The following is a 13549-nucleotide window of genomic DNA, read 5'->3' on the forward strand; positions in this document are numbered from 1 at the left end:
AGGCCCATGACCCACATTTGGGCCCCAGTCAATGTGATAGTAAGTACCGCAAAACTAACACTAAATTCAAAAACATGCACAACCCAAGCAGTAGGGTTGGGGTTAACTCCACCTCTTATAACTGACTGCTATAAACTAAGGCGTAAAGACTTTTGAAGAGAAAAAAAAAAAAGGGCCATTTTTATTACTCCATTATTCAGACCAAACCATGTCAGAAAAGGAGAGAAAAAAATGTACATCTCCCCCAAGAGAAGGCCATGTGGCTTGCTTGGATGGCTACAGGGAGCAAAAAAAAAAAAAAAAAAAAAAGAAAATCCAAGTGGTGGGAGTCCTTGTTTAGAGGGACTGTCCCCTCATGTTTCCGGTGGTGAGACGCAGCTGTGTGGGGAATGCTGAGAGAGACGATGAGAAGTAGTTTATGAAAGGCATGGAAACAAGTACAGTAGACAGAACTAACTGCAAGAGCTTCTCCAGTAGCTCTGAGCAGCATTCTGGAGTAGAATGGCTAACAATGCAGCGCAGTAGGCACACCGTATCCCACATGCCCCCAACGGTGAGGATACACAGACAAAGGAAATGTGAACAAACACTCACAAGGAAGCAGCTGCTATTTTTCTGCTGAGCTTTTTCCACAAATAACTGCTGCTCCTGAATAACTTGAATTGTTAAATACACATGCATGTGGAAGTATCCGTTTAATCAACAATGATTATAATTACTGATATTGCTTATTGGTTGTTTGTGTTGTATTTATTTATTTTTTGTTATTTTGTCTTTTTCCTTTCTTTTCTTTTCTTTCTTTTCTTTTAATTTTATTCCATTTTTATAGGTTATATATGATATGATATTGTGAGGAAGGGACAGGACTAAATAAGCGTTCTGCTTCCTCCTGTTCCCTCTTGAACTGTGTTTTATTTTTGAATGAGACTGTTAAATTGTTTTGCTTTTTTTAATATTTTGATGCTTTTAATTTGATTGGGTTTTGTTGTGTTCGAGACAAAGCCAATAAAATAAAAAAAATAAATAAATAAAACACAAACCCCTAAGCTCACATTCAAGTGGAGGTTCAGTTCAAAGTTCATCTTATTCTGCAACACGTGGGTGGACTTGTGCGAAAGGTTTTCAGTATCAAAAATGGTGACTTTCAACTCTGCTCTGTCCTGGAGATAAGGAAATATCAGGAGCATCCCTGCCCTTTGTACATCTGCATACACATATCAACTCAGCGTGACATAACCAAGTCACTGCTGTGTGGGAGCAGTATGCTCCCGTTTAGCTTTTGAGTTGCTTCAACTTTGAGTAGAATTTCATTATGAGAAAATAAGCTTTAGAGAGGCGGGAGATGCTTTCAACAATCATTTGGAGCAGGTAAAACATAGGTACGCACGACTCACTCTGACTGTCCTGAAATTGGCCGCATCATCCAGCCCACTGACCGCAGCTGAATCCAGGCTCAGGTAGTTGTATTTGCTGAAATCCCGATCCAGCTTCAGCTTTTCTGCGACACACAAAAGCATCCGGTTGGCATTTAATCGGTATTTGCTTAAAACGTGTTTGGTAAACACAACAGAAGCCTCATTTCCATTGAATGTGAGTTACACACCTGCCATATTGAGTTACCATCTATGAAAAAGGCACTTGTTAGTTCAGCTTTGGAAAAAAAATCAGCACATTGAATATAATGAAATTAAACCCTGCAGAATAGAGCTATACAAAACAATGTCTACCGAGTGTATGAACAACATGAGTTATTGCATTGTTCTCAAAGCTCAAATTGCTCAGTTTAAAGTCCCCCATGAACAAACAAAAATCCATTCCTCCTGTGGATGCATGTGTCAGGTTTCATTAGTGCCTGCATTAACTACAGCTAAAGCCGACCCCTCTGATGTGTGTGCACTCTTGGGGGTCAATGACCACGTTCATGACATGAAACAATGCTTTCTGTCCACAGGAAAGTAAATGGAGGGAACAGGTTTCATTACCACACTTTGTTCCTTAGTGTTTGTTAGGCAGGAAGATTGAGTCATTAATGTACAAACCATGTGCTCCTGCAGCTGCAGTTCTGCTGGAGGATGCTTTTAAGATTAAAAAAAAAACAAGGAATGACAATGGTAAATCCAGAGGAAACGTAATGTCTAAGTGTGTTCAACATCCTACACATCAAAACAGCGAGTGTAGTTTCTCAGCGGTAAATTTGAAAGGGCATTCACCACTTCCTCCAGGCCATGACTCAAAGAAAGCAGTGCTAAAAGGAAAAGTTTATACCTTTTACGTTAAGTCAGCATTTTAGAACACTTTTGTTCTCTGTATGCAGGTTCCTCTGTCCACAGAATTTAAAAAGCCCCAAGACATTACACGGATGCTTCCATTCAATCCTCATTTCCTGCATTTCTACAACTTACTGAGTGTGTCGTCTGAGGCGCCAGACAGGAGCTGATAAAAGATGTGGAAGTTCCTCTCTCCTCTCGGCTGTTTCACCACACGCGACTTCTCCAGCAGATCTAGAAGAAAACCGAAGTGAACAATGACACGTGAACGCTGTGTCTTCAAGGAGGGGTTTCTGCTGCATTTCTCAAGGCTGCCAGAGCAGTACAAATCTGGATCCAGTATTAAAGATGCCTTGCCGTGATTTATACAACACATTAGTTGTCAGTGAGATGACACTGTGGAGCGTGATGTCAGAATGCTGCCATTTGTGTAAACCTGTACTTTAAGGTTAATTCTCAAAGAGAACATGTTTTTTCCAGACACTGTCCCATTTATTCTTCCACGCTTTTCCGTCACATTTCCCACCACTGTCGGGCGCATGGCTCACGATGCATTTAACTGACTGAAGAGGTTTCTATGAAGGTAGATCAGCACTCACCGTGTTTTGATCACTTCCATCTAAAGTTAATTCAACATTCATTTCTTGTCAACATTTGATTTTTGATTCAACTGACAATACCTGCAGGGACCACTTCAATGTTTCAGTGCTGAAAAGAATGAATCAACATTGGATTATGATTCAATTTGGTAAATCAAATCAGCATGCAAGACTGAAGAATTTCTATCATCTGACAGCCTCGAATCTATTCAGCATCCATCAAGTGCCCTTAATTTGGTTACAATATAAAATGCACAAGTACTTTTGCATGATATTTAAATGTCATTTTAGAAATATTTGATCTGGGGTGTGATTATTACATGATTCCATGAAGCCCCCCCCCCCAATATTTAATTCAGATTTTTAACAGTTTTAAACAAGCACCGTAAACTAGCATGGTAATCCAGCCTGTGGCAGGATATCTACCTTCCAAGAAATGTGTGGTTTACTCCCAGAACACACACACACACACACTCTCTTTGGAGCTGCTGACCAAGTTTCATCGCTGACTAATGAGGGGCCTCATCCACTCACCACATTAGGTGGAGTAGAATGTAATTAAAGATTAACTGCAGAGCTCAGGGACATCACAGGGATAGATGTCCTCCACATCTGCCTAAACAAGACCATAGCCCAATCTGTCGCTTCAGAAATTCTTATTTTAGGAAAACATACAAGTCTATATTACACTACACTGAGCATTCTGCAGAAAACCCCTTATGACCCGCCAATATAAAAATGATAAAACAAAGAGGAAAAACTGAAGAAAAAAAAACTCAATATTTATGCTAAACTAACTGGCCAGCCAGTGGGTTTAGGGGACAGATGTGCTGGTTTGTAGTGTGTCCACACACTCAAGGCAGACGGCAAATTAGCGAGCCCTCCACAGAGATGTGGCGTGGTCAGGGTCAGCTGTGGACCGGGCCAAATGTGATTCTGTGACACCCACTGGCCATGAATCATGTAAGTGCCATTTAGGAGTGAGCACATCAATAATACAACATCCATAACAGAGAGGCCAGAAGCAGCAATAGAAAAGCTGTGATCAAAAATGCAGAGAGAAGAGAATACTGCTGAAAAACCACACAGCAGTCCATCTTTCTTTTCCTCTCCAAAAGTGGACAGTTTGACATCATTCTGGATAAACAGAGGGGCCCTGAAGAATAGTTTTAGTGTAGGGAAACTAGCCATCTTGCAGGGTGAGGAAAATAAAAAATTAGGTTTTAAAAAAAGAAAATAAAGTGAAGAATAAACATTTTCTGCATTAAAATATGATCTTGATTCAAATTATAGAGACAATACGTTTGGTGATAAGTGGAGTAAGTGGAGCCCTGAAGTGTGTGTTTTCAGTAGCCCTGGATCAGACATGTACAACATTCAAGAGAACGTTTTGACCATTGCTCTGCAGAACTGCTTCAGCTTGAACACATCTGTAGGATATCTAGAGTGAATGACTCAAGGTCATTGGACAGCAACTCTTGAGGTGAGGGCTCTGATTGGACTGAGCCAAAACATGAATTTTCTTTTTCCTCAAGCCCTTCTGTGGTGAATTATGTCAATGCTTAGCCATTGTTTTGTTGCATCAAAGTTCTAAGCTTCAGCTAGTGGAAATTACATCATGCTGTGATATAATTTTAGCAAATCTGGGAATTAATTTTTCCCTTGACGGCAAATTATCCAAATCCTGAGACCAACTGTTGCCTCGACTTTTTGCCTTCACACCTGCACTATTGTGCGACAGACGCATTTCTTAAGTATCCAGAGCTCTACACAAAACCCCCAGTGTGGACAAAAGGGGGGGGAGGAAAAAAATAAAGAGGAGGGAAGTGACCCATCACCACACATCATCTGTGGTCACTTCCATGTGGATCTTTTTGTATCCAGCCTCATGCAGGTCTCTTGCTTAAATATGGTCATGCAAATTGGTGTTTTGTTGTCATCTTTATGAAAGTTTAATGAAAGATGTGCCTTCATCTGTAGTTTTGAATGTGAACAGTTAATCAGAATGTGACAAGTTTTGTAAACGTAGACCATGTTATTCGATTGCACATAGGGCTGGGCGATATGGACCAAAAGTCATATCTCGATATTTTCTAGCTAAATGGCGATACTCGATATATATCTCGATATTTTTTCTGTGCCTTAATTGGGGTTTCCCCCAAAGCATTATAGCATAGCATCTCTGTTAGCTTAATTTTTTTCTGAGGCAAACCCTTAAAAAAACAGTCAGTTTTAATACAAAGCCTCGTGCCAAATGTCACACAGGTACATTTATTAACAGAGGTCTGCACAATATCAAAATGTATAAAACAAATGAAATAAAAATAAACTGCCTGCATATATAGAATAAAAATGCTTCTTGAATAAAATAAAACAAATATCCCTTTCCTGCATAACAATTAAATTAAAATACCCTGTGCAATTAATACAATGTAGACAGTAACAGGCAGACTTTTCCACTGAGGTTGACAGTTGTGCAAATAACAAAACATTTGTGCAAATCTCAAATAAAACATTCAAGTCAATTTGTCACAAAATAAGCTATATCAAAATCATTAAAAAAAAAAAATGTAAAAAAAAATATATATATAGAAAGAAGAAGAAAATATATCGATATATATTAAAATATCGATATAATCGCCCAGCCCTAATTGCACATCGAAAGTCATACTGGGACGCACACACACCCACACCCATGTTTGCAGCATGCTCCATTATATTTCATCATGAGCTGAGAAGCAAAGAAAATCCCATCCAGATTTCCCTACAACATCATCCACATCCATCTGGCTGGCCATCCGGTCAGCTCTGACTGAACAAGTCACATGCGAGTGGCCTTCCATCACAGACAGACAGTCCACTGTGTTGGAGGACTACAGCAAGCAGACAGAGGTTCATTTGTCTTTCAGCCATCATTTTCTGTCTACTCAGTGTTTTGTCTGTGCCATCTTCGCCGCCACAGGTCACAGAAACAGATGAGATCAAACAAACCAGAAACATGCTTTGGTTCAGACCAGTTTATGTCACTTTAAGGTCAGATTGTAAATCTTTTTAGGATTTTTGGTCAAAAACAAGCTTAAACATCCAGACAAAGTATTTGCTCTAAAGTATCTAAACCATATTACATTTATATTGACACCAAATTAATTTATTGGTATATTCTGCAAGTCTTGTTAATACTTTGTTTTATTGCTTTACCTGCAGGTCAACAATGAAGAAAGATTGAGATATACATCTCAATATTTAGCAGAAGCAATAGAGTCTGACACATTTCCCCAACTACAGTTATTTTAGAGAAATTTTCTCTTCATAGTAGTACTCACAGTTGCTGACGACTCCACCCAGGGGATCTCCTTTGAAGTCAAACTCAATGTCCATGTACTTTCCCTGAGGGTCGGAGAGCCGACTGTTAGAAGTTAACTTGTATTATGTCTTGTTGCACTCTGATAATTTACTCAATTTAAAAAAAAACAAACGAAAAAGAGTTTAGTTCAGTGAGGATTTCTGATCAAACACATTCAAGCTGCAACCACAACATCAAAAGTTGTTTCTACAGGAGAAACAACTCAAACCCTTTTAGCCCCTTTTGTAAAAGCTCAGTTAGAACAGAGAGTCTTGTGTGTTTGATTTTCTTTTTCCTTTCTCCTCTGATGTATTAATAGCACACTGGTCTCCACATCAGGCCAAATGCTGTTGGTGAGCAAGTTCTTGCCAAACTCAAAGCCTCTACACTCAGCAAAATGAAGTGATGGTACCATGAATGGTTCTCTGGTGAAATGGAGCTTTGCGTTTAGTTTTTTTTCCACAGTTTGTGTTTAGGCTGATGCCAAAGTCACTTGAATATAACTAAATAAGGGGTATAATCCACTACAATGCCCTCTGTCGCGCATGTCCAAGCACTCACATGGGTTTGTGATCATCAATGGAGGTAGATAATCAAGTATTATGGCACAAGAAAGGATCATATTTAAAAACATTAGAAATTTTGTTTTGAGTTAAGAATAATAGCCTTCCTGCTTGTTTTCAACATTTCTTTAAATTAAGAGAAACAAATTATAATTTAAGAAGGCTGTGGGTCTTTGAAAGATGTCGTGTGAGGACTAATGTTAAATATAGATGTGTTTCATTTTTGGGATTCAAATTATGGAATCAACTTAGTGATGAAGTGAAACTGTGTAAATCTCTGTTGAATTTTAAAAAAATATTGAAAAGTAAAATAATTAAGGATTACAATGCTAAATGATTGAAGTATAATTTGGTTAAGCAGAACAATTTAAAGGGAAATTTCTCTTTTTGTTTCTTTTCATATTGCAGATAATCTGGGTTTTCTGTTGGAAAGTACAGGGTAGGCAAATATAAGCTTTGGCTTCAGCCTATTCCTTTTTCGGTTACAGAGTTTATTATTATTTTTTGTGTGAAACTGATGAGTGTAAACTTGTATGAAAGTGTTTTGTCATTTACACACACACAGTTTGAATTGCAAATAATGTAATGTAACCAAAATAAACAATTCATTCATCATAGCAACTTTGGGTGATCAGCAACTGAGACACCATCACACTTGTGATGTCATGCACAACAGTGTTGAAGTAGAGTTTCTGTATGGGTTGCAAAAATATTTTTAAAGAGAAAAAAAAAGAAAAGAAAAAAAAAGAAAAAAAAAAAAAACAACACACACACACACACACACACCACCAGTGGAAGCCCAATCAGATGAGATCATGTTACTCGGGTTGCTGCTGCTGGATCACGCCTCACTGAAAATACTAAGCTGAGCAGTTTGAGAATTCCCCCTCAAACAAAGAAACATGCACAGTAATGCCTGGAAAAAAAAAAAAAAAAAAGAAAAGAAAAAAGAAGAATCACCTGGACTTGATTATCTACACAGGGGCCAAGATGATACTGAATCATCCTCAAGATACTAAATGAGCATAACATTTCTCCCACTATTCAAAACATTCCTCATTTAGAAAATGAGTAAGAAACAGATTTAAAAAGAAAGAAAATTGATGGGACCAAAGTGACATTTAAAATATGTCTCAACTACACAGCAAGAGAACACTCATAGGAGGCCCTCGTCTAAAACTCAAGACAATATCTGACCCAATATCAGGACTGAATCCAAAAAGGTAACTCACTGAGCAGACATTTAATGATGGTAGCTCTTAAATTAATAGATGAAGCACCAATATGGAGATTTGACTGTTTTTGTCCTCTCAATATTTGAAACCGTTTTTGCTGATACCTACACAATACAAGGAGGGTCATAAAGAGACATTGTTGTGGAGAGGATGCTCAGGGTTGTCAGTTTTTTCCATTTTATTGAGCATCCTTCCCTGCATCATCAGCTCGAGAAGCTCAGATTTCAGATTTCCATTTCTCTTCGATGGATTCAACTGCACATATCAAAAATGGACATCAGAAGCAACAGGCTCGGTGGTCTCAACGTTTTATTCTAGCCTCTTGCCTTTGTTAACCCTATAACATTAACATTTTTAACAGGATGATGATGCTGATTAAAGTTTTTCCATCTTAGATGTTTTGTTTTTTTGTGCCCCAGTCATTTTTAAGCCAAGCAGGTCATACAAATTGCTCTTTGCTGTCACGTATTCTATGGAAAGTCTTCTACAAGTGAATGAATCACCATGGTTTGCTTATTTAATGGGAATAAAAATGTATAAAAACAAAAAAAGTCCTGATATCAGCATCGGTACGAGTTACAAAGCGGCATTTATTATAATCAAACCTAGATGACTGCGTCTCTCCCTCAAATGATTTGTGTGTTGCATCGATGCCCTCTCAAATCACATCTCCCTGAAAGACACAGCCATACTCAGAGTGTCAAATCTGTTGCCAACAACTAAGCTTCAAACACCAGCTTGGAGCAAACGCTACTGTTATAATGCTGCTGTTAGAGTACCATCATACCATTGCAGATGCCAGGAAATTCAGTTGAACAAAAGCTATTGTACAAGGTGATCACAACAAATTCAAGTTAAATATAAAGTTTAAAAACATTTTTTTTTTTAAATTTGTCAACGTCGTCACCAAGAGAGTTTACTGAATACTTACAAATCTGGAAGAGTTGTCATTCCGAACCGTTTTGGCATTTCCAAATGCTGAAAGAAAGAGGGAAGGCATTTTTTTTTAAAGAAGCTAAATCATGTATGAATATGTTAGATAATGAGAGCTTAAGTCTGTTTTTAGATATTTAAAACCTTAATGATCCATGACATTATGCCTCACTCCAGCCAGCTCTAAATCACTCCAGGCCTGAATGTCAAAATCATTTGTCCTGATGAATCTGCTCCATAAATCTGAATGGATTAATCACAAATCACATGCAAACCAGGAGTGCCCTACAGCAGCAGCAGCCCAGCCGACAATGAGCCTTCAGCATACTGGCTCTCTGGCTCTACAGTTAATGTTCAATCAAGCTGCAAAATGCTGCCTTGCTTATGAATGAAGAAAAAGGTAAATCAACAGGGGAAAAAAAAAAAAAATTGAAGTGCTCTATATTTAAAAACACACACAATCATTAACATAACTGCTTAACTGTCAGTAACTGATTGATGTGTATTTTTACATTGTAATAATGTGGGCTGCTAGTGGTACGACAATCAGAAAATGAGGCAAGCAGAGAATAAGAGTGGCAGATAGCTAAAAAGCAGAACAATTTGATCAAAAAAGTGAAGCAAAATGTGAAAGCAAGCATGATAGATTCACTGTGGTTAGCAAGATAAGGGGACCTCCCCCCCATCTTCTCAGAGTTGGGGAAATCAGATGGGCAGAGGCTAAACTCTTGCAGATGTGCAGGCTTTTCCACAGCAAGAAAAGTCTTGCAGCTCCATCATTCATGGGCATTTCCAGTGTGCTGCTTGCTTAAGGAAATAGGTGTTACACAGTATTCACACAATGACTTCTATGTTGGATAGCCAACTTTCAGGAGCGTTGTAGTGAGGAATTCCCTGTGTTGCTTGGAGAACAACCAACAATATTCAAGATCATAAAAATGCTTTGTAATTGCTGCTTAATTGACTGTTAATCAGCACGGTAAGCCTGTTAAAGCAGATTCTCAATGCAAACTTAAGGCGATCCAGCTCCTGAAATGGGCCGCAGCCTGAATGTTTCCACTCACCCTCCAGCACAGGATTGGACTGCAACAGCTGTTCCTTGACCTTATTCACCTCCTGGCCCTTCCCACACACCGCTGCTACATATGACATCACCAGCTTACTGGCCTCTGAAACAGACATAATAGGACTATGAAGTCAAAGCCTTTGCTAGACATGACAGTGGAACAAGTGTGAAATACATTGGACCACTCCCCATTTTAAAACATAAAAATAAATCCCCCATTACATCATTCCCCTCAACACCCATCAGGGTACTTTAAGTTACATACTGACCAGTATTTCATCACAATTACATCATAACTACTGGGCAGCAAAGAAAAGTACTGGGATAACTTGGGCTGGCTCCAGAGATGAAACACTGATCATCCGCTGCTCCTGCTGGAAATTTTCCAGGTTTACACACAAAGTCAAAATAAAACAAAAAAAAAAACTAAACTAAATCCAGTTACCCTTTTTGGGTATAAAGCAGAATGCCTCATAGGATGATCGCTAAAATGTGGATCATCTTTTCTGACCAGTGAGAGGACAGTGACCCAGAACTGATGTGCCAAGGGAGGATATAAAAGATCTACAGGCGTCGGTACAAGCTGCTGATGAGTTTGGGGGAAGAAAAAAAAAAAATCCAGCTTGGAATGTGCTTGTGTTAGGTTTGAGAAAGGTAGGGGGGGGGTGTGCTACAGCAAAATCCAGAGATTAAGAGTCATCGCTTCACTGAACAACAAGGAACAGTCTAATCCACATTTTTATCTTGCCGTGAAGTTAAATAAAACTTCCCCAGTTATCTCTCTGATACAGCAAAGCTGTAATGTGTCACCTAAACACCATCAGGCCAAATAGTTTCATCTTTGTCATGGATCCTTGCCTTTACAGAAGCCTCATGAGAGGGACAGAAATGTCAATGAATATTGATGTGGTAGGTCTGGACAGACTTATTCCAAAAATCTCCAGTGTGGAGATTACTGAAATCCAAAGTCATCTGACTTGATAGCAACAGCTTCTTGGATTTAATATACAGCAGGCTGAGTCTCCAAATGAAGGACTGTGCCCTTCATTTTTGTTCTGGGTAGTCTGTTGCATCACAACAACACTTTGCAGAAATGCTAATGATTTTCACTGACTGAAATTTTATGAACGGTGAATTGTTAATACCAGTATGTGGCTGTTTGCTTCAAAGAGGCTGCAGGGAAGGTTTTTGTGACATCCGAGTTTATGCTGAAGATCAACAAAACAGTTAGCAGTTAGAGCCATTTAATGCACAAATCTTACTCTAAAAATGAGTGATCCCTCACATCTTAGCTTTAGTTGCAGTCACAAGAATTTGTGTAGTTTTAAGTTGAATTTAGAGGGGTTAAAAAAAAAAAACAGACAAATCATAGGTCAGACTAATATTGCCCAATATTCTTGTCCAAAACAAGTGTCAACAAAAAAACAATCCCCCCCACCACACACACACACACACACACACATTTAAATATCCCAAGAGTGAGTAAAAGTCTGTGTTTGCAGTTAACAAATGAGTGAACTGCAGTGGCATTCTTGTGGTTTGTGTGTTTACCTGTGAAGCAGCACATCAGACATCAGAGCAGGAAATGCCATTCATGCCAGTCAGTCATTTTGGTTATATGTAAAAGGTATTTGAAAGCTCTTCAAAGCACAGCCCTACCAATATCCCAGGTGGCACCTGAAAGAATCTTCGACCAACAAATGAATAAGGTCACATTTTTCAACTGCCAAGTTTGGGTGCCATCTGCTTACATTTAAGTTTGGGTGCCATATGCTTAAATTTAAGTTTGGGTGCCATCTGCTTAAATGTAGAAGTGTGACTAGAACAGGAAATCACAACACTGTCTGTACAAGTCTATTATCTTCAAAGCACACTAAGTTCAGATTTTATCATGATATGTACAAACATGATAAAGGACAATAAGTCATCACAAACTTGTTATGGCTCTGATCTAAATCTTTAACCACAACCCCTATCTTGGTGTTCTTCAGGAATAAGTTTTGACTGCACATACATTTCAACGTGTTTGCCAAGGACGTTTTTTGGCCATATTCCTAGCTAGAACAGGGTTTAATGTGATCAGCAGCATTAATGAACAGGTTTGCCCAAGCAGATCACAGGTATGAACATGTTCAACGATTCTAAGGCTGCAGCCAAATCAGAATCTTCTGATGTCAGATCCTCCAGACAGATTGGTCCCATTGTCATTTCAAAGTGACACAATCTGGTTTGCATATCTAGACATAACAACTGTTGCAGGAACAGTTGTTCACAATCCATGTATGCTTTTGAGCTGACTTTCTAAGAGTCTGTTCCTCTCCGTTTTACCTTTGCAATGGTCTCCACACAGACCACCAGCACACAATTTAATCATTGGTCCAAAGACTTGTCCATTGTCCTTTGCATGGCCTAGTAGTAGAATTGATGGGCCTCAGTACTGTCCTCACCAGTGGGTGTCGCTTTATGAATTACAAACAATAATTTGGAAAAAAAATTGGGGGGTGGAAACTGCGATCCAATTTCTGAGTTTAGATAGTGATGCGTGGGCTGAAATATGATCAGAATCACTTTTTTTTTTTTTTTTTTTTTTTTTACACAACAGCCTCAGAATGTGGTTCTGCTCAGATTTTGGGAGGTCTCTTGTTGAGCCGTCCCCATTCTTCCTTTCCAATCCACTTTGTTCAACTTTATGGAGTGTTCCAATAACCGCTATATGCAGTGCAGAACCTTAAAATCAAGTTGATATTTAGCACTATTAAGGGAATCATATAATGGCATATGCTTTCGCTGCTACATAATGGAATACAGCATGCTAGGTAGACTGGGCGTTGCATTTCAGAACCTAAAAGCACATCTACAAGACTGAATATTGTGATAAAGTCCTTTATTTTCTGTAATGCCAAAATGTCATACATTCTGGATTCATTACAAATCAACTGAAATATTGCAAGCCTTTTATTATTTTAATATTGCTGATCATGGCTTACAGCTTAAGAAAACTCAAATATCCTATCTCAAAATTAGAATATTCTGGGAATCTTAAACTGTAAACCATAATCAGCAATATTAAAATAATAAAAGGCTTGCAATATTTCAGTTGATTTGTAATGAATCCAGAATGTATGACATTTTAGTTTTTTTTAAATTGCATTACAGAAAATAAAGAACTTTATCACACTATTCTAATTTTCTGAGACAGTCCTGTAGGTCGTTTTTGTATACATATATTGTACCAGTGATTGATACCATAGTGCAAACTATGTTTTAGCAAAAACTATGCAACAGTAATACAGTATGCAGTTTGGGAAACAAGTTTTTAAAGACTATGAAAAAAGCCCCCCCACCACCTCACCAGTTTTCCCAGCTCCACTCTCCCCTGTGATGAGGATGCATTGGTCCTTGTCTTGGTCCCTCAGTGAGCGATAGGCCTCATCTGCCAAAGCATAACTGGAAAACAAAAAAAAAAAAACACATGGCACATATTAAAGCTTCATAGAACAAAAACATAACCAAGAGTATACACATTTGTATTTTTTTGGAAGG

At 38.5% G+C, this 13549-nt stretch overlaps 1 protein-coding gene across 7 annotated transcripts in view; it reads right to left on the reverse strand.

The window, feature by feature from the left end:
- Positions 1-13549, reverse strand: part of myo1b (myosin IB) — a 65600-nt gene that overhangs the window by 24040 nt on the left and 28011 nt on the right. For all 7 annotated transcript variants that reach the window (XM_061723996.1, XM_061723997.1, XM_061723994.1 and 4 more), the window contains exons 4-9: positions 13359-13453; positions 10005-10109; positions 8939-8985; positions 6190-6253; positions 2403-2501; positions 1395-1498 (exon numbers count right to left, since the gene is read on the reverse strand). In XM_061723996.1, the coding sequence (XP_061579980.1) occupies positions 1395-1498; positions 2403-2501; positions 6190-6253; positions 8939-8985; positions 10005-10109; positions 13359-13453 (514 nt within the window). The remainder of the gene's footprint in view (positions 1-1394; positions 1499-2402; positions 2502-6189; positions 6254-8938; positions 8986-10004; positions 10110-13358; positions 13454-13549) is intronic.

Source organism: Cololabis saira, chromosome 6 (genome assembly GCF_033807715.1).
Source record: "Cololabis saira isolate AMF1-May2022 chromosome 6, fColSai1.1, whole genome shotgun sequence".
Taxonomy (NCBI): Eukaryota; Metazoa; Chordata; class Actinopteri; order Beloniformes; family Belonidae; genus Cololabis; species Cololabis saira.